Source organism: Scardinius erythrophthalmus (assembly GCF_964197995.2).
Source record: "Scardinius erythrophthalmus genome assembly, chromosome: 5".
NCBI classification, from domain to species: domain Eukaryota; kingdom Metazoa; phylum Chordata; class Actinopteri; order Cypriniformes; family Leuciscidae; genus Scardinius; species Scardinius erythrophthalmus.
The window spans coordinates 3,596,368-3,618,692 of record NC_138225.1 but is presented as its reverse complement, the minus strand read 5'-3'; the positions used below and the strand labels follow the sequence as shown (position 1 = coordinate 3,618,692).

At 38.9% G+C, this 22,325-nt stretch overlaps 2 protein-coding genes and 1 long non-coding RNA gene across 3 annotated transcripts in view; 2 read left to right on the top strand and 1 right to left on the bottom strand.

The window, feature by feature from the left end:
• Positions 1-5,633, bottom strand: part of LOC308691079 — a 28,911-nt gene extending 23,278 nt beyond the window's left edge. The window contains exons 1-2 of the long non-coding RNA XR_014030234.1: positions 5,603-5,633; positions 4,265-4,335 (exon numbers count right to left, since the gene is read on the bottom strand). This is a non-coding gene — a long non-coding RNA (uncharacterized lncRNA). The remainder of the gene's footprint in view (positions 1-4,264; positions 4,336-5,602) is intronic.
• Positions 172-3,971, top strand: LOC308691043 (C-type lectin domain family 10 member A-like). Its single transcript, XM_081365897.1, has 10 exons — positions 172-339; positions 855-935; positions 1,212-1,307; positions 1,392-1,490; positions 1,733-1,837; positions 1,957-2,010; positions 2,178-2,252; positions 2,870-3,027; positions 3,109-3,218; positions 3,440-3,971. Exons 1-10 carry the CDS (start codon positions 273-275, stop codon positions 3,600-3,602), a joined length of 1,008 nt encoding a protein of 335 aa, XP_081222023.1. The 5' UTR covers positions 172-272; the 3' UTR covers positions 3,603-3,971.
• Positions 5,298-14,630, top strand: LOC308691069 (uncharacterized protein). Its single transcript, XM_081365938.1, has 11 exons — positions 5,298-5,518; positions 6,457-6,597; positions 7,132-7,212; positions 7,367-7,525; positions 8,924-9,019; positions 9,132-9,239; positions 12,151-12,243; positions 12,489-12,548; positions 13,442-13,593; positions 13,677-13,786; positions 14,044-14,630. The coding sequence occupies exons 1-11, from the start codon at positions 5,491-5,493 to the stop codon at positions 14,192-14,194; spliced, it is 1,179 nt and encodes a 392-aa protein (XP_081222064.1). The 5' UTR covers positions 5,298-5,490; the 3' UTR covers positions 14,195-14,630.
• The last annotated feature ends 7,695 nt before the right edge of the window (positions 14,631-22,325 follow it).

Genomic DNA, 22,325 nt, shown 5'->3' with positions numbered 1-22,325 from the left:
AAGGGAATATTCCCTACAGCTTTCAGAAAGAATTAAGATGCACAAGTAAAAAGACTAAATAGCAAGTGGCCAAATGAAAACCTTGATCTTTTTGGGTGGGGAGAGGTAAAACTACCGTCTTGTAAAACTACTGTCTATTATCGTCTCAAAATGTGGAAGTGAAAATTTTTTAAGGAACATAAATGATTATATATAGGAGGTGGTGTTTTTCATTTCAACTATAAGAAGCAAATTACTTAAATTTTCTCACATTATATTGTCCTTTATAGAAAATGGATTGTTCCGAAAGATACGTTAAAATGGATATGGAATGTGAACCAAAGAAATCATTTTGGAGAGGTTTGGAAGATTTACAATTTCACATTCAGTTGGAGAAACTATCTTAAAGCTTTTACAGCATGAGTGAAATGGAAAATGTTTCGCAGTTACATTTATTTTAATGTCTTGACAGACTTTTTTAATCGTTATTTCAAAAGCAGCTTTTATATTTGAAATGTAATTGGAATCGAGAATGCTGTGAATGTTTCTTCCTCTGGGGTATTGGTACTGGATAGCATCTCAGATTTTTAACCAGTGAGCTTCAACAATTGATCATGTTCATGCTAATTATGGATATATATATAAATTTTTACTGCTTGTATTATGATGATTTAAACAAACTTCTAAGTATAAACTTGGGTATGTCACTTGTTCCGGCACCATTTTGCTACAGACATGAATATTATCTCAAAATGTGTGGAAAAATGCCAAAAGAATTAAAACATGGCATTGCGAAATTAAAATATTACATTTCAACATTATATATGTGATATTATGAATATAAATGAATCAAGGATTTTGTCTGTTTTCTTCAGGTCACTCAAATCAAACTGGCATCCTTGTGCTTCTAGGAACAGTTTGCATGATGTTTTTCATCATCATGACTTCTGTCATCTGTGAGTTATTAATGAAATACTGTCTTTAGTGTTTTGCTACTAGACTGCTTTAATTTAGCATTGGTGTGGATATAGACTGCAACATCTTTGTGTTTATAGTGTGACAAATAATGTGAACATGGACTTTTTTTGTTTAAGATCAAAATTGACTAAACTGCTAATTGTGATATGAACTGAACTGCTTTTCTCTGAGCTTTATAAACTATTTGAATTAGCATATGAATATATACAATATTTGCAGAGAAGCTGAAAAAGTTTGTTTATTTTGGTTTGAAGTTTCGCATCAAGCAAGAAAGTTCTCAATGCTGGAGAGTTGGATTAACAGCCATACGTCTGATCTAACCTCAGTCAAATCTGAGTTTCAGATCTCAGGTGAGAACTTCATCACCATCGTCATCATCATCATCACAGATCAGTTTTGGTAATGGAATGTTAATTAATAATTGTTTTTGACAGATAATGACCTAGAAAAGAAGGTTTCTGAGCTGCAGAACTTAGTATCCAGTCTGAGTTCATATTTGAATATGTCTGCATCAATTAACACAATGACCAAAGGTTAGTGTCTTGACTGCCGTAACTCTGATGTTTTATTTTGTCAGAGATTGCAAGGATGATAATCTTTTAATAACAAATGAATCATAAACAAAGTTGCAACTGTAAATATATATATATATATATATATATATATATATATATATATATATATATATATATATATATGACACTGCAAATACTCTAAGATATTATAAGTGCATTGATCATTTACTTATTTGTCCCTCTCACTCTATATCCATAAGAGATGCATGAAAAAAAGTTGTCTAATATTGAGACCTTGATTACTGATCTCGGATTGTCACAGAGTTCACTCGCATCCAAACAAGAGGAAAAACTACAAAACCTGGGTGAGTGCTGGACGTATGTTACAGCTTTGAATCCTCAAATTTAAAACTGCATATTAAGGGGTTGAAGCTGTATATTTATTGGCCCATGATAAAACTTTCTCTATTTCTTTCTCCTGTAGGGAACAGTTTGATTTCATCTCTACAGTTTTATTCACGCACACAACGTATCTTGAGTAAGACCTAAAATTATACTAATTAATATAAACACAAATAGTAATTAAAATAAACATTTTTCATAAATAAATCTTAAATATGATGTTCTACAGAATTAAGCTTTTCCTGTATTAGAAGAAATCATGCTGATATGTTGTATTTTTCTGACTTTTGTATTCAACTAAAGTTGGCACGTCAAGCTCAGACCTGGAGGAACTGAAAAAATCTATTCGAGCTCTTTCTTATAAACTATCACTTACCAGTGAGTAAACTCTAAATTCAAGATGCAATATTGTGCTCAAACATGTGCAAACATGTCTGTTTTAATGCTGTTGTGTTATGCAGCAGAATAGCAGGTTATTTTACCAATATATCATAATGAAGGGCATCAGGCAGCACAACAAGAATTATAATAACTTTAATTACGGTATTTGAAGATGGTCAAAGTAAATTAGGAGAAGCATTGTGGGGTGGGGGGGGGGGGTAATATTCAGTATTTTCTGGGTAGGATTACATTTATTTAATCTGCATGAGACAAAAAAAAGTTTGCTCTGTAATTTTTACTCTGGGTGTGTAAAAAAAAAAAAAGTATTGAAATAGCCTACTTAAAATCATACAACATTCGTACAGTTAAACAAGAATTTATGATACCACCTCACAGAGAAAACTAGTCCTGCCCAAATATTGTTTATGGCGGTGGTTTACCAGAATGAAAATTATATCGATTTCAATAATTGGTCAAGTCCTCATTTAAAAAAAAAAAATTATTTTACTTTGATGTTTTAATTAAATGTGTTAAAGTAAAAAAAAAAAAAAAATTATGTCTTCTGTACTACAACATTATTATGCATTCTCTTTTTTTCTCTCTCTCTCTTATAGACTTATTTCCTGGCTGTCCTGAAACTGAGTGGATCCGATTCAGCAACAGCTGTTACCTGTTCTCTAATGACAAAATGAACTGGACTGAAGCAAAAGATTACTGCGAAGAGCAGGGCGCGTTACTCTTAAAAATAGAAGACGGCTCTAAGAAGGAGTGGGTGTGTAATACACATACACAAAAACCCTTTTCCTACCTTCCATTCTGTCTTTCAGTGATTAACTTTTATCCCCCTTCCTAGCAATTTGTTACCAACTTCGCCTACCCACATGACTACTGGGTCGGTCTAACAGACCAGAACACAGGGGAATGGAGATGGGCGGATGACACTCCTTACACCATGAATAAAGCGTGAGTTGAATATAATATAGAGAACAGAATATTCGGTTCTCATTGTAACATAAAATTGATTGGCCATTGTGTTCACACGCTCAACAGATAGGCCTATGTCTGTGATTGGCAGAAATGCTGGTATCGTCACATTTTTAAAAATGTCAATACTGACTCGGCGCCGAAGTAACGGTACTTTTAAGGGTACCGTTAGTAACAAATTTTAAATTATATTTTTGCAGACAATGGAGAACTGGGCAGCCAGATGATTGGACAGGACACAAGTTGGGAAAGGAAGGAGAGGAAGGAGAGGACTGTGGGCACATTGCATATGATAGTTTGCTTAATGACATCCACTGCTCTTCCAAATTGAAGTATATATGTGAAAAGGGAAATTCAGAATAAAAGTTGCTGCAGCAAAGTGTCCAAAAGCACTGCGCAAATAGGCTTAGTTTTGAGTGTATTGAGTTTTTGTGAGGTGGGGTGGGAATAGACCCGAAATTATTTTTCTTTGTTTGTGTAAATTACAAATCACATTAATGATGTGTATATCAAAGTTGTGGTGTAGTTACTAATATGACTAAATTGATATCTCATTCTACCATGTTATCCCTTCTCACTTCAACAGTCAACAAATTCACACTGATAAACTGTATATAAAACACTTATAATAATCATAAATAAAATAACTTGTCTTCCTGTCATGCAGTAGAAAGGATCTGAATGATGTCCTGAATATTGTGTTTAAAATAAATAATTATTTTAAAATACTTCAAAATGTGTCATTATTTGAAATGATTATTGTGTGATTTTTATTGTTGCACAGAAGCAGTAAGATGAAGCTCATCTCTCTTTTTTTCATGTAAAATTGTATTTATTACTAGGACACCAATTGAACCTTGCTGACATGGAGGGCAAAATTTATAATCACTTAACAAATCCATGTGCACGGAAAACATTTTGCTAGCTGTATAATTAAAATTAGTATAAGTTTTGTATTGCTGGATTAACCAAAAGCAAAGTATCATTTCTTTGCTCATGATGTATGATGAGTCTTCTGCACTTACCTGAGACACCTGGTGAAGAAGCTTCAAACATTTAATGCTTCACACATCCTGCATCTGTGGCTTCTGTGTAACTGAAATAGCATTTGCAGTTAGTTATGTTACTTTTTTTTCTTTCTTTTTTTCAAACAAACTTGTATGTTACCTTTTTTTTTTACATTTGGCAGACAATTTTTTCAAAGAAACTTGCTTTCAATGTATCACTTATGCATTCACTGGGAAACAAAACACATGACCTTGGCATTGCTACTGTTTGAGCTTTAGGATTTCTGTTATAGAAAATGCTATTTTTGACCACATAAATGCAGCCTTGAGGGGCAAGAGACTTCTTTCAAAAAAAATGTTTTTTTTTTATCGTATTTATTCCAAACTTTTGACCAGTATTACAAACTAATCATGGTGTAATTAATCTCAAACCCAACCTTTTGCTGTATATACTGCTAAAATCATCTGAATTGAGTCAGATTTACTGAACAAAAAGTGTTTGTGTGTGGGGAACTTGCATCAAGCCTTTTTCAAACAATGGGTGATCGTAATTTCATCAAAACCTATTTTGCAACGGAAAATAAAAAGCTAAAACAGCTCATCAAACATTCAAACATTAAGATATATTCTCTTGACAACAGTATTTTTTTATACATGTAATTGTTCTGGACTATTCTCAGGTATGATAATGTATTCATCCAGACAACTCCTCTCCCATGGCCTCATGGGACACAGTGGAGGCAGTGAATCACATAGGATTTTTTTTGTAGGGAACTACTTTTTCATGAAGTAATTATCAGACATACTGTAACACTTTACTATTTGTAAAAATGTAGAGCATTTAATACAAGGCCCGAGCCTGAAAAATATCCTATTGTCAATATAGCACAACAACCTCTTATTGATTATACTATTTAATTACATAATTTATTAAAATACTGTTTTAGTAATATTTAAAACATATAATTCCCCTCACTTTTAAAAAAATATATCTAATTTACAACTTTTAAAAACGTCTGAAATCTAAATTCGACGGCCCATGCCATCTTTCAGCATATAAGGTAGCCTAAAATTAAAAAGATGCTTTGCTAACGGCTGTGCTCGAGTAACGTTAGCGCTGAACTAACTTTTCCAACTAATATCGATATTTAAATCGTCAGAAATGAACTCATAGAGCATCGATATACATTAGCCCAACTTTTTGTCTCGATAAAAGCAGCATTCAGTGATCTAATTCAAAAACAATGACGCGACCACAAATACACAAATATGGTAAGTTAAGTTAATTTTTCCGATTCGTCAGCCTAATAAATAAAATTATTAAAAAGTTGTCATTGACAATCTGCATATACCTACTATCGATCTGTTTTGAGGCGTTTCGTGTACTTCTGCACATTACATAACTGTGAAAGGAAAACATGAGAAGAAATCGTACTTGGACTTGACAAATTAATTGACGAACTTAATTTTTAGCGCATGCGCAGTTGCTTCAGTAGCGTCACCCTTGAGCTGAATGGATAAATATGGAAGACTAATCCGCCAATAAAAAGTCGAATTTATGACAAAAGGATTTAGATTTTTTTTTTAAAATATCTTAATTATGACTCAGTATGTTATGAGTTATGACTCAGTATCTCAATTATGACTTTTTAATCTCATTAATGATTATTATTACTTTATCATTTCTCAATTTTAATCTCATATAATTGTGCGTTTTATGTCATAATTTCGACTTTTATGTCAATTATGTCATAGTAAGCCATAATTATGACGTTTGTGTCATATTTTAAGTCATAATTATGACTTTTATGTCATATTTAAGATTGACCAAAGCACGATTTTTTTATTATGTGGCGGAAATTGTGTGCTTGCTTTTATTTATTGGAGATAATTTCCGCCACATAATAAAAAAATCGTGCTTTGGTCAATCTTAAATATTGAGGCCTTTCTGTACCAAAATGTTCAATTTTGACCATGCTAATTATGGGTAAAGGGTGAAGGTTTAAACAAGAGGCAGACAAACCACAGTGAACCTGAGTGAAAACAGATGATGCTGAAAACACTGAGCAAGCAGTTTTAATTAGTCATTTAGCTGATGTGTTTCTGCAGAATAACTTATAGTACACTTGTTACAGGTCAATATCCTTTGAAATGAGGAACGGAAAGTGCTGTGTTATTATACATTAATGCCCTGTTTACTGTCATTGCAGGAACTCTTTTGAATGTGTTTTGGATTCTCTCTAGAAAGCAAGTAACTGCAAAAGCTATGATGGTCTATCAGAAAACTGATAGTTGTGAAGAAATCATGAAAATTGACATGGAATATGAACGGAAGACGACATTTAGCAAAGGTTTGCTATGATACTAAATTGTGTTTGATACAGAAAGATGTCTTTGTGTTGTATATGAGAGAAAGAGTTTTAGTTAGTTGTACAACTACCTTAAATGCCTGCAACACTTTATAATCACTTTAATTAAGCAATAAGGTGCTGTATCGTGAATAAGTCACGGCTGAAGGGCGTTGTTAGGCACGACGCAAAGCATTATAGCCTACATTATATGATGCTTAACACAAACACAAACGTGCTTTGCCCATTGCATACTCACAGATTAAACAGACCTGTTAAAGAAATTAATCTTCAAATTCTATTCAAAACAGAATTATTATAGCATTTGATTAATCATTTGAATGTACATAAACTATTGAACTAAACATTGAGGCTGTTTGTTAATTATTACTGTGAACATTTTGAACAAATGAACACGACCTTGGTGTTGCTAGTGCTGTGCGCTACTGTTTAAGGAACAGGAAGGCTGTCTTGCTTTAAAGAAATAAAAGAAAGTAGCCTAGAATGGGATTTCTCATGGTGTGTTGTTTTCTGCAGGTTATAGCAGAAAAACTGGGATCTTTGTGCTTGTAGGAACAGTCTGCATGATTATTTTCATCATCATGACTTCTGTCATCTGTGAGTTATTAACATCATACTTTGAAAGTGTTGCGTTGTAAAATATTTGCATTTTAAAAAGTGAGTAATGCAAAAAAATTATACATAATTGTGGTATGCATGTTTACAGCCTTTGCATTATGCTGATTACAAAAAAGTTTGTTTTTGTTCACAGTTTTTCAACAAAGAACATTCTCAGTGCTGGAGAGTTGGATGAACATTCATAGTTTCAATCAAACTTCAGTCAAACCTCAAGAAAAGAATATTGAGACCTTGATGACCAATCTTGCCTCTTCATTCACATCCAAACAAGAGGAAAACCAACAAAAGCTGGGTGAGATTTTAATTTTTTATTATGGACTGTACATTTAAATTCTCCAAAACCAACACACGTCAAGGATTATTTTGTGTTTTGTGTTAGTTTCATTCCTGTGTGTTTGTTTCATGTGATTCAGTTCAGTTTAGTCTTAAGGTCCTTGCACACTGATTTTGAAATTCTCGTCCGAAATTTTCGCATATTAAAGGTATAGCGGAGGATCTTTCCGAATTTTAGATAAGACCCGCCCCGTCTCCACTTTTTGAAAAGTTTGATTGATTCACCAGAATGATTGACAATTAGGAGGGCCATAGTATAGGTGATCCACCCGGAAGTAAAAAATCCTCCGCTATACCTTTAAAAAATAAATATGACCTCATGTTATGTCAATCACGTTTACACGATACACACTGCCTCCGAAACATTCGTCCGTCATAAAAAAATTCAGATCGGGTTCGATTTTCTGCATTTTTCGCATCGTAAGCAAGTATTTTGAGAAGTGTTTTGACAATTCACAGCCACTGAAAGATCTCGTCCGAAATTTTCGCATGTTAAAAAAATAAATATGACCTCATGTTATATCATTTACTTTTACACACTGCCTCCGAAACTTTTGTCCGTCATAAAAAAATTCAGATCGGGTTTGATTTTCTGCGTTTTTCGCATCCGGTAGCAAGCATTTTGAGAGGTGTTTTTACAATTCAGAGCCACCGAATGACGAATACGAAAAAAACGCATATGAAAATTTCTGACTCGGTGTGCAAGGAACTTTAGGGTATGTTTACACGACAACGATATGCTTAAAAAAGAGAAGTTTTTCCTTTGGGTTTTCTTAGATGACACCATTGTCGAAACGATCCCCATTGAAATCCGATCCGTGAAAATGATTAAAAACACTGTATTCTGCTGCCAGACCATAAGATGGCGAATTGGCGATGAAAGACTATACACTGAACATGTAGCCTAATACACGTCTTCATTTTCAGTTTAACATTTTTGTTGTTTACATGGAGACCGTTTTCAAAAACTTCCACTTTGAAACCCATTTTCAAAAGTTAGCTTTTTCAGGAACCCAAAACACCGTTGTCGTGTAAATGAACGGCCAAAACGCATAAAAAGTTTTACGTTTTTAGTAGAAAACGGTGTTGTGTAAACAGCCCCTCAATTACCTCCCAGTTCGTCTCCTTGGTTACTGATTATGTTCAGCTGTCTGTCATTAAGTTTCCCATTAATACTCCGTTTCATTCAGTTCATTGTCGGTTCTCGTCTGTAGTGCGAGTAGTTTATGTGATCATTCTCTGTGCGTTCATCTATGTATTAATACCTTAATGTTTATTAAAGAAAGTTAGCATTGATCTGCATCGTCTGTGTATTTCTGACTGTAATAGCAGGACTTGTTTTGCTTCTTTTTCACAGAGCGCCAGCAAGGTCTGTCACACGCTGAAGTAAAGAGTTTGATGAACAATTTGAGTTCTGCTGTGTCAGCGCTGACATCCAAACTGAATGATGCAGGTCTGCAAATCTGATCATTTAAAGGAGATAACCATAAGAAATACTTTTAAGAGCAAACTATCATATTCATGATTGTTTATCGATCATATATATTATTTTTTTCCTTTCACAGTTGGCAACCAAGTGCAGAAACAGACTGAAACACAAAAACTATTAGACTATTTAAAAACCGCTGTTACTTCTCTACAGTCTGATCTACAAAACAACCAACGTGACTTTGGTAAGACAGAAAGGCAAAATTAATATGAATTTTAAGTTATTTCATGAATTAATAAGACCTTATAATGAATATATAATTCTCTTGTTATGCTCTCTTTTAAAATATCTCATTTAACATTAACTGTAGTTATGATACTTTGGGCCACACTCAAATCTCTGCATGTACACACTTGTAGCCAGTCAGCATTAGGGGTCCACTAGCGTGTCCACTCATAATGGGGGAGGAGAGAGTGAGCCAATCAGCAGTAGGGGGTGTGTCCACTCATGATGGGGGAGGCAAGAGGGGGATTTGAAGAAAGAATGTAGACAGAGAAATGGCTGAGAGACATTACAAAAGAGAAAAACTCATGTGGAATATAACTGCAAAAAGAAGGTTATGATCAGACAAGAGCTTTAGGACCTGCATTAATGTTAGAGACGTTCAGTGGTTAAAGTGGGATTTGGCAGGTGGGGGAACCCTCAAATTTTGTGTAGGTGCAACAGGGAAAAATGATTCAATGACTATCTCACAACATATTGAGTATCGTGGGACAAGAGTGTCACTGTGGCACCAAGTATCACAATCAGGGCATGACATCAACACCCGCCAAATGCGGGTGGATTTTGCTCGTGGCGGGTAACACAGACACTCCAACTAGCCACTTTGGTGGGTTGAATAATTGTAGTCTTTTCAAAAGGCATCTGAAATAAGTGTGACACTACGACACTACAACTCCCATAGGGCTGTCAACGAATATTCTAAATTCGAATATATATTCGAATAGTTTTAAAAAACAGAATTTCGAAGGTGAAAATTAATATTCGAATGTGGAAAAACGTCCGCGGTAGCAGAGGCGCGGCTGTCTGCTTTGCGAGTGGGCGCGCTGCCTGAGGGGTTATTTTATTTAACGTTAAACAGAAACATTACTGAAGTGTAGGCTACTGTAGGCTACTGACTGAATATATATTGCATGAATAAGGTAGGTTAGATACAGCAGTTTCATGCAGGCTTCCACTGGTTTGATTATTTACTGTTTCATGTCAAGGAAAAGTTCCATGTTTACCACAGCACAGCTCGCTCGGAGCGTTCAATGTCGGTTCTATATACTGTAAAACTTCAATTAATGTTAATAATATTTGTTTCAATCACTGAATGAAGCCTGCTATATAAGAGTCGCGACCTTAAATTGCTTGCACAAAACTCTTGATCAGCACTTAACATTTGCTTATTGTTGTTGTTCATTTAAACTGTTATGCACAGAGTGCGTGACGCCTCATTTGCGCCGCAAGACCTCCAGACGCGCTTAAACGCGTCTTTACACTCACGCCAGACGCTCTATTCGCGTTTGGTGTGAACGCAGCTTGAGGGTGAGGGCGAGAGAGAGAAAGAGTGCCTGCGAGTGAGCGAGCGAGAGTGAGTGAGTGAGGTCTGCGGTCTTGGCCATTAGTTGATTTACTTGTTTTCGTGTAGGTAATACGTTGTCAAATATGTTTAAACTTAAAAAAACTACCTATACAAGTAGTTATGTCTCTTTGTATTAATTTGTCCTGTTATTGACGTAATGCGCGTCATTGACAAAATGCGCAACCAGATGTTCGAATAGGTCGAATATAAGCTAAGTGTTTTTTTTTAGAGGGAATATTTCGAAGATCATTTTTGAGCAATTTTGACAGCCCTAATGAGTAGCCTATTGTCGCTAGTGACCGACAACAAAGAATCGAAGAGACAGCTATAGCTGCCCTGCTGGAGTTACGTCGGTGGAGCAATGTGGCGACATATAATACATAATGCATGGTTTTATAAAAAAAAAAAAAGGAGCTTTACACACAACCTTATCAGAGCTAATGATAATGACCTGTATTGTTATATATTTATGTAGTCTTGATTTGGGTGTGTACAGTGGTTTTACATTTAAAAGGGTTGTAAATCTAGTTCAAGTAAATTTTAGCACGCCATAGTCAACTTTTATCAGGTCATTTCACAACAACAAAAATGTGGCTAGTAAAAATGCTGTGTGGCTAGTAACTTTGGAAAACCACTAGCCACATTAGCTAGTGAGCAAAAAAGTTAATGTCAAGCCCTGATCACAATACTTATTTACCTGATATTTTAATGGTTTTATTGTGGTCCATCTACATCTACACTGATATGATGACGATACTATGTTAAAATTGCTTAACACCACAATATGGAACACAACCTTGTTTTTCATAATGTAAATTTAAAGTCCAAAACTGACTCAAATTTAACATACCAAAATGGCTGAAGACAACTATAACAGAAATAAATTAATCACAGTTTTGACATTTGAAATTTGACATTAGCCTACTTCACCTTCGACTTTTTACTCCACTGCAACATCCACTTACTTTCCTGTAGCTCAAACAGTAGAGCGTTGGTGCTTGCAATGCCAAGGTCATGGGTTTGATTCCCAGGCTTTGGATAAAAGCGTCTACCAAATGTGTAAATATAAACCCACTTACTCATGGCTAGAACAGAAACTGTCAGGGGCAGACTGGGACAAAAATTCAGCCCTGGCACTGTAGCCACACCAGCCCACATTCCCAAAATTTGCTAATTATAAAATTAATACAATTATATCTCGCAATTCTGACTTTATAACACGCAATTGTGAGTTTATATCTTGCAATTTTGACTTTATATCTCGCAATTCTGAGAAATAAAGGCAGAATTGTGAGATGTAAACTCGCAATTGTGACATAAAAAGCCGCAATAATCTTTTAAAATTTTTATTCTGTGGCGGAAACAAGCTTCCATAGTATGCTAAGTTCTTGTCCAAGTCAAAACTGATATGAGCAGATGTTGATTAAGAATTTTTATATTTTCTCATTCATAAAGCCATTATTTCTATGCACTCAGTGATCTTGCTGATCCAGTATATTGTATTTATGGCTTTTGTCTCATGTTTAAGAGTCTCTGTCGAGTTCAGTGAGTGTCCTGAAGAGTTCAGTGTCAGATCTCACTTCATCTGTCGCATCTCTGTCCTCTAAACAACAGATCTCTGGTGAGTTGAATGCAATATTGCAATAACTGAGTTATTGAGCATTTTGAATGTATAACTGAATCTATTGAATTGATCTCTTTTTTAGGCATGATTTCAGAAATATAATCATAATTGTTGGTTTCATGGACCTGCATGCTGATACTGACATTGTTCTTTACATTGAAAATAATTGGATTGAAATTAAATTCACAGGACACTGACTGCAGAAAGTCTAACAAGGTCTGATGTGTTTTATTCTGTTCTAGAGGAGAGAGTCATGAACGCTCTGAAGGAGCTGAAAACTAACATGGGAAACAAAACAGCAGGTACTGCATCTACACTCTTTAAAAATAATGCTTCCAAAAGAAGGTTTTCGCAGCGATTCCATAGAAGAAACATTTTTAGTTCCTCAAAGAACCTATCAGTGAACATTAGTGTTAAGAAGAACCTTAGAATCTTAAGAAAATTTTTACACTATGAAGAATCTTTTGTGGAATGGAAAGATTCCACGCATGTTAAAGGTTCTTCGTGATTTAGATGCCTATAAAGAACCTTTATATTTAAGAGTGTAGCGCTACTTTATGTGGTTAATGGGAAAGTTCACCCAAAAATGAAAATCCTGTCATAAATTCGGAACGCATGAGAGCACCACAACACATGCGTGTTGTTGACGGGAGAGCAGATGTTGTTGCGTGAATGTGTGTTGGAGATAAATATTTTGTCAATAAAGCGGTAAACTGTTTTTTTTGAGCACGTAACTGTATTTTCCTTTTTAGAAGTGAATTTAATCATATTTCAAGCAATTCAAAACCATCATGTTGAACAGTGAATTGTCTCAGATGAAGGAAATAATACATTATTATCGGCTTTAATATATCGGCCAAATTTTCTTATCAGGCCGATAACGATAACATTAAAAATGAACATATATCGGCCGATACCGATATGGTGGCCGATATATCACGCATCCCTAATTAATTTAATGATGTCTTTACTACCTTTCTGGGCCTTGAAAGTGGTAGTTGCGTAGACTGTCAATGGAGGGACAGAAAGTTTCAGATTTCATTAAAAAGATCTTCATTTGTATTCCGAAGATGAACGAAAGTCTTAAGGGTTTGGAATGACATGAGTGTGAGTTTTTAATGACGGGACTTTCATCGGGTGAACTAATCCTTTAAATCTGCTCTTATTTTGCATCTCTTCTCTCTCTCTCATGCAGACGTCCCTGTAACCTGTAAATCTGGCTGGATATCGTACAAAAGCAGCTGTTTCTTGTTCTCCAATAATAAACTCAACTGGACTGAGGCACGAGATTACTGCAAAGCACAGGGCGCGTTACTCCTCAAAATAGAAGAGGATGAGGAGGAGTGGGTGTGTAATGTTCATGGATAAGCATAACATAGCATTCTGATTTTACTTTTTTTTTTTTTTATCAGTTTCTATCTTCCCCCTAGGCATTTCTGCGCAAAAATGCCATATCCGAGCACTACTGGGTCGGTCTAACGGATCAGAACACAGGCCAGTGGAGATGGGCGGATGACACTCCTTACACTATGAACAAAGAGTGAGCTGATTCAGGCATTATCCAGTTTGATTTCTTAGCAAGCATGCACTTCTGTGAAGATCATGGTCACAAAGTTTTCCATTTTCCAAATATTGCCCATTAAAATCATGAATAGGAAGCAGCTATACTTCAAGATAAGTAGTGGTGTTGGGATTAAATGCATATATAAAATTAACTTTAGATCGGATGGGATGCCAGAAAGTTATTATATATGCAGATGCAATGGTGTGACATTTGTTGGTTGTCATTATTCACAGACGCTGGTATCCCGGGCAGCCGGATGACTGGAAAGAACACAGTCTGGGAGAGGAAGGAGAGGAAGGAGAGGACTGTGGGCAGATTGCATTTAGTTTGAAACTAAATGACAGCCACTGCTCCAGCAAAATTAGATTCATTTGCAGAGTGTAATTCTGAATCTGAAAAGAGCTGTGGTGTAGGGCCCGATGGAATTTACTTATTTTTTGCTCCGTTTAAATTTTTCTGGATTTAATTTTAATGGTTAAATTTCATTTTAGTAATCAAAAATCATGTCTAATTAATTTAACATCACTTTATTAAAAGTTCAATAACAAATTACATGTTAAGGGCCCTATGAAATATGTTTTTTATTTTTTTACCAAATTCTGTGTTTTCTGTTTTAAGATTTTTGGATTCCATTTTAATGGTTTGATTAAATGCTAATAATCAAAAAAGCATGTCTAATTAATTGAATTCAAAAAAAAAAAAAAAATATATAATTTCTATGATTTTTTTCAGAAATTTCCTGGCAATGAAATGAAGGCATAAAACAGTAATCTAAGGTATCTTTTAAAGAATAAAACATATTTGTCAAACAAAGTGCTGCAAAAAACATGGATTTTTTTATTATTATTCCTTAAAAATTGTTTTAATAATAATTTATTATTATTATTATTAGTGTTAGTATTATTAAAACATTGAGACATAGCTAAATTCTAATGTACTGTTGGACAGGTTGCTTTGAAGACTTTGGAGTTTCTGTGTGTTTATGATATGACGATAGTTTTTCTCAAATGAAGTGGTAAGATGCTGATGAAATGGCTCTCAGAGTGGCTCTGGAGCTGAAGTTCATGCATTCATGTCCTCATATGAGGCGGCAGAGGGTGAAAACATGCGAGAATCACGACAAATTCTTTGAAATATGATGTTTTATTAACAAAGTTCGGGAGGAGCACGTTCAGATAATTAACACAAGTGGAGAGCACTCAGCAATCAATGGTAAGAGGTGTATATATATTCCGCAGTCTCACCTCAATTCGTTGACAGTTTAGCAGCATCCCTCCACCACACCTTCTCCACACTGTTAGTCCTAAATCACTTACATACGGGGGGAGTACACTGGGTTTGGGCCGAACTCCGAGCTCGGAGCTCTCCCTTATGTCTGGCTTCCGAGATTCCGTCAGCGTTTTTCGCATTGTGGAAATTATAGGGCCCTACAACAGGTGCCATCAAAATGACAACATTTGAAATGTTGTCATTCAGTACATACATCAACAGTATGTAGGCTACATATTAAATCAACTATTATATCCATAGAATCAGACATTATAAACAATAAAATTGTCCAAAACACACATTAAGCTACCAAACTCTATTCTTAATTCATAGAGTAAATTTACTATATATATTGTATATTTATATACATTCCTGTAGATTTATTAGGACATTAATGCCACCAGTTTCTGATAAATTCCTAGTGGGAAAGAGTTTATTTTAGTGTCATTACTATATGCGTATAGTATTTATTAATGTTTTTTGTTAAGTTTAATATTTTTGTCATCCGTTTTAACTTAGTTTAGTTTAGATACTTTCAATTTTTGTACATTTATTTATAAATTATATATAAATTATACATTTTAGTGCTTAAACTTGAAATGTTGTCTTACTAACTGAAATATTAATTTTTCAAAGGCTTTTTTTTATATTTTATTTCATTAACGTAAATTATTTTAACAGTTTTAGTTGGTCAAATGCATGATGTCAAACCTTTAAAACTTTTATTAAACCTTTATACTGTTCAAAGATGAAATATTTTGCAAAACTAGGCCAAGTTGTCATTAAGTTTAAGTTCATTGGTGTTTTGTCATACTGCTATAGCCTATGAAAGCTGAAGATTAATCTGCATTAATGTAAATTTCCAATTAATTTCTGACATACACTAAACAGAGTTACATATTATTGAGTAGAGATTAGAAAATACAGCCATGAACATTATGAATACAGAACATTATGAGATTCGACAGCAAATGATGGAAGCCGCTCAGGTGTATAGGAGACAGTTTAATGTTTCATTCATAAGTTAAGCATAAGCTAAAAGGTTTTGTGTAAATGGTATAGGCCTAATATTTCTCATCATGTCCATGGACAGTGATCGCAGTGTTTGGCTTTCTAAAGATTTAAATGATTTTTAATTAATGCATCAATAGCAAGAAGCTACAAATCAGATTCAAAGGAGATGTAACCTGTAACATGAACTTTAACACGTCTCTATTTCTGATAACTGCTATTACACTATTTTATCTCTCACATGAGCGATACATTTTAGTTGCTGTGTCAATTGTTTTATTTTCGTTTTTGTGTTTGAAGCTCCTGAAACGGAGAATAAAGATGATATTTACCTTCAATCAGTGGAAACTAATCACACTGAAAGTGTTTTCTTTGTCTGAAACGTCTTTGATGGCCGTGCCCTCCTAAAACTAGCCAGACCAGATCAAACTGGCTTTGGATCTACCGGGGTGGCATGGGGTGACATTCTCAAACGCTTAACGTGGCTTAATGTTTTAAAACAACAACCACTCAAAACGAATTTCTCATGTCAAAAACACTACTGCTAAGACAATAATGTCATGACAAATCACTGGAAGCAATAGCAGGTGAACAAGTGTTTATTAGGACTCAACACTCAATACAGTGAAAATCACTCAAAGTCAGGGAGGAAGATCCTTCTCAGATTGAAGTCGCGAAGACGATTCTCTGGCCACAGGGCTGACGGAAGACACAGGGGAAAGACGCTCAGGCTCGGTCACACAGGGACTTCGATGGTCTGGTGCTCGGTGCTCAGTGCTCGGTGATCGGTGCTCGGGTGCAGTGAAACAGGCAGGAAACATCCACAGAAGACGGCGACAAAAACCCGGAAGACAGCACGAACAAACACGAGGGACTGCAAGCAACGGATGGACACTGGAATGGAGAGATGAGTGAGTATATATAGAAAATGGTAATGGGAAACAGCTGAGGAGGGGAATGAGATGATTGCAGACAGCTGGAGCACTGAACAAACACGTGAGCGGGACAACGCCCACTCACGCCAACTCACAGACATGTAAACAAACAGTGACACGCGACACAGAGGAAACAATGAATTATCAACCGTGACAGTACCCCCTCTCCTAGGAATGCCTCACGGCATTCCCAGACCTCCTTACCTGTCGATTGTAATCATCGATAAGGGAGTGATCCAGGATGTCACGAGCAGGAACCCAACTCCTCTCCTCCGGACCGTAACCTTCCCAATCCACCAAGTACTGAAATCCACGTCCCCTCCGCCTAGAATCCAGGATGCGACGGACCGAATAGGATGGTTCCCCGTCTACGAGTCGCGGCGGTGGGGGAACCGGGACAGGCGGATTAATACGTGAAAAAAACACAGGCTTAACTTTAGAAACGTGGAAGACGGGATGAATTCTCCTGTACGCCGGAGGAAGATTGAGGCGGACTGCCACCGGACTAACAATCTTGGTGACAGAAAACGGGCCAATGAATTTAGGAGCTAGCTTATTCGACACGGAACGGAGAGGAATGTTCTTGGTAGAAAGCCACACTTTGGAACCGACGACGTATACGGGAGGCCTTGACCGGTGGCGATCGGCCTTGGCCTTGGTGCGCTCCCGCACTTGGAGGAGTGTCTCTCGGGCCCTCGTCCAAGTACGGTGACACCTCTGGATGAAGGCGTGGGCAGAGGAGACCGCAACTTCGGATTCAGCACTAGGAAAAACAGGTGGTTGGTACCCTACACTACACTCAAATGGAGATAGGCCCGTGGATGACACTGGCAACGTATTGTGGGCGTACTCCACCGTAGCAAGTTGTTGACTCCAGGAGGAGGGATTCCTGGAGACCAAACATCGTAACGTTCTTTCCAAATCTTGGTTGGCTCTCTCAGTTTGACCATTGCTCTGGGGATGGAACCCAGAGGACAGACTGACCGTCGCCCCCAGCAATCTACAAAACTCTCGCCAAAATCTGGACACAAACTGGGGTCCCCTGTCAGAAACCACGTCTGTCGGGAGGCCATGTAACCGAAAGACGTGGTTAACGACTGCCACCGCTGTCTCCTTGGCTGAAGGTAATTTGGGCAAGGGAACAAAGTGGGCTGCCTTCGAGAATCGGTCCACCACGGTCAAAACTACCGTGTTACCCTGGGAGGGTGGGAGGGCGGTGATAAAATCTAGAGCGATGTGGGACCAGGGTCTCGAAGGCACCGACAGCGGTTGAAGTAACCCATCTGGGGGTCGATTGGACGACTTACCAGTGGCACAACTAGAGCAAGCCAAAACAAAATTGTGAACATCACGAGCCATAAGAGGCCACCAGAATCGCTGCTTAACAAGAAATATGGTACGACTCACCCCTGGATGGCAAGCTAGACTGGAACAATGACCCCACTGGATAACGTCTGATCGTAATCCCTCCGGCACAAATAAGCGGTTAGGTGGGCACCGGATCGGAGGCGTTACCCCTTCTAAGGCCTTCTTGACCTTCGATTCGACCTCCCAAGTGAGCGCAGAGATAATTAGGGTCTCCGGAAAAATGCGCTCGGGAGTAGATTCGTGTTCGGGACGATCAAAAATACGCGACAAAGAATCGGGTTTGATGTTCTTGGAACCCGGACGATAGGAAAGAGTAAAATCGAAACGGCCGAAAAAAAGTGCCCACCGAGCCTGCCTGGAGTTCAATCTTTTGGCGGTTCTAATGTACTCCAAATTCTTGTGGTCAGTCCAGACTATAAAGGGTACCCCAGAACCCTCCAACCAGTGACGCCATTCCTCCAATGCTAGCTTGACTGCCAACAACTCACGGTTACCAATGTCATAATTTCGTTCAGCAGGAGATAATCGATGAGACAAAAACGCGCAGGGATGCATTCTGTCGTCTGAAGGAGAGCGTTGTGAAAGCACTGCACCTACCCCCACCTCTGACGCATCGACCTCTACCACAAACTGACGTGAAGCATCAGGGGCAATTAAGATGGGAGCTGAAACAAAGCGGCTCTTGAGTTTGGCAAACGCAGCCTCAGCTGCGTCTGACCACCTGAACGCAGTTTTGGGAGAGGTCAAGGCAGTCAGAGGTGCGGCTAGTTGGCTGAAATTGCGAATAAAACGCCGATAGAAGTTGGCGAATCCCAAAAACCGCTGCAGGGCCTTGCGGGAATCTGGGATTGGCCACTCTACCACAGCCTTAACCTTGTCAGGATCCATCAGCATACCTTCAGCCGACACAATGTGTCCCAGAAAAGGAACCGACTGTGCATGAAAAACGCATTTCTCCGCCTTGACAAAAAGCCCATTCTCTAACAACCTTTGAAGCACTAGTCGAACATGTTGCACGTGTTCCTGGAGAGACGAAGAAAAAATCAATATGTCATCCAGGTAAACATATATGAATTGATCGATCATGTCTCGCAACACATCATTGACTAGTGCCTGGAAGACTGCGGGACTATTGGAAAGCCCAAAAGGCATAACCAAATATTCAAAATGCCCCCTAGGGGTGTTAAAAGCAGTCTTCCATTCATCCCCCTTCCTGATGCGGACCAAATGATAAGCATTACGCAAGTCCAGTTTTGTGAAGAGTGAGGCTCCCTGCAACCTCTCGAAGGCTGAAGACATCAACGGCAAAGGATAAGTATTCTTTACCGTGATGTTATTCAACCCTCGGTAATCAATGCAAGGTCGCAGAGATCCGTCTTTCTTCCCCACAAAAAAGAACCCCGCCCCCGCTGGAGAAGAGGAAGGACGGATGAACCCGGTTGCCAGAGAATCAGAAATATATTTCTCCATAGCCTCTCTCTCCGGAACAGAGAGCGAATAGATCTTGCCCTTAGGCGGAGACTTACCTGGCAGAATATCTATTGCACAGTCATAGGGACGATGCGGAGGGAGAGAAGCAGCCCTTGACTTACTGAACACTTCACTCAGGTCCCGGTACTCCTCGGGCACGTTTGATAAGTCCACGGCTTCCTCCTGAAACACAGGGACAGAAACAACAGAACAAGCAGACACTAGACACGACTTATGACACTCAGTGCTCCAAGCTGAGATGGTTCTGCCTTTCCAGTCGATTCGTGGGTTGTGCAAGCTAAGCCAGGGGTGTCCTAAAACTATGGGTGTGAGTTGTGAGTCCGTAATGTAAAATGAAATGGTTTCGGCATGATTTCCTGATGTGATGAGGGTAAGTCTTTCGGTGGCTTGAGAGATAGTAGGTAGTGTTTGTCCGTTGAGCGCATTGACAGTGATTCTCTGGTGAAGTGTTCGGAGGGGAATCTGTAACTGTAGTGCAAACCGGTGATCCATGAAGTTACCTTCGGCTCCAGAGTCTATGAGTGCACTGCAGTGGTGATCCTGGGTAGACCATCTCAGTCTTACCGGGAGGATGGTGGAAGTGGATGAGGTCTTTCCTGCGGAGATCCCACCCGATAGTAGCCTCATACTTACTATCGGGCTGGGCCTTTTACCGGACAACTATGAGCAAAATGTCCGGCGCCACCACAGTACAGACAAAGGCCCTGGGATCTCCGCCTTTCTCTCTCCTCCCGGGAAAGCCGAGCTCGCCCCACCTGCATGGGCTCGGGATCGTGGGGACCGAACGCGTCCAGGCCACTGGACCGCTGGTTCTCCATCCCGCCACGAACCGGGTTGGGTGACGTCCTCTGACCAATCCGAGACAGTCGGGCGTCCACCCTCAAGGCCAGATCCATGAGCTCGTTGAGAGAGGATGGGAGGTCCAGGGCGTAGATCTCTCTCTGGACACGTTCGGCCAGCCCATGCAGGAAATGGTCCCACTGCGCCTCCTCGTTCCAGCGACACTCGGCCGCCAGGGTCTTAAACTCGATGGAATAATCCGACACGGAACGATCTCCTTGGCGTAGATTCGCCAAGACCCTGGCAGCTTCCCTCCCCGCGACGGCTCGATCGAATACACGCCTCATCTCCGCCGCGAGTGCCTGGAACGAGGAGCAGCACTGGTCGTGGTTCTCCCACACTGCAGTTCCCCAAAGCGCCGCTCTCCCAGTCAGCAACGTGAGCACGAATGCCACCTTAGCCTCCTCTCTCTCAAAAGTTCTGGGCTGTAATGAGAAATGCATACTGCAACGTGTTAGAAACGAACGACAAAGATTAGGCTCACCGGAGTACAGCTCAGGAGTAGGCAATCGGGGCTCAGACTGGGAGAGAGGCACAGTTGGTGTGGGGGGAACCGCAAGTGCTTCCGGGGGTGCTGGCGCAGTGGGAGGTTGCAGCTGATGGAATCGCTGGGTGAGCTCGGACACCTGTGTGACCAGAGCCTGAATAGCACGTCCCGTCTCCCCCTGGTTGCGATCCTGTGCATCCATCCGGCCGATGCACCCGCGAATGAATTCCTCCAATGAAGCAGATGAATCACCCGCTGCTCCCGTTTCATGGTCCATCCGTTCTGTCATGACAAATCACTGGAAGCAATAGCAGGTGAACAAGTGTTTATTAGGACTCAACACTCAATACAGTGAAAATCACTCAAAGTCAGGGAGGAAGATCCTTCTCAGATTGAAGTCGCGAAGACGATTCTCTGGCCACAGGGCTGACGGAAGACACAGGGGAAAGACGCTCAGGCTCGGTCACACAGGGACTTCGATGGTCTGGTGCTCGGTGCTCAGTGCTCGGTGATCGGTGCTCGGGTGCGGTGAAACAGGCAGGAAACATCCACAGAAGACGGCGACAAAAACCCGGAAGACAGCACGAACAAACACGAGGGACTGCAAGCAACGGATGGACACTGGAATGGAGAGATGAGTGAGTATATATAGAAAATGGTAATGGGAAACAGCTGAGGAGGGGAATGAGATGATTGCAGACAGCTGGAGCACTGAACAAACACGTGAGCGGGACAACGCCCACTCACGCCAACTCACAGACATGTAAACAAACAGTGACACGCGACACAGAGGAAACAATGAATTATCAACCGTGACAAATAAGGCATTGTAATCAAAGTGCAAAGACATTTTTCTTTTTACGTTACACTCCTTAAAATAAAAATGACAACAGGTTGTTTTCGCAGCGATACCACAGAAGAACCATTTTTGTTTTCCCAGAGAACCTTATGGTGAGCTGTTCTTAAAAGAACCATTTTTTTCCTCTGTGTAAAGAACTTTTTTAAAAATTTCAAGAACCTTTATTACCACTATTAAGAACCTATTGTGTAATGGAAACGTTCCATAAATGTTAAAAGTTCTTCATGGAACCATCGATGCCAATAAAGAACCTTT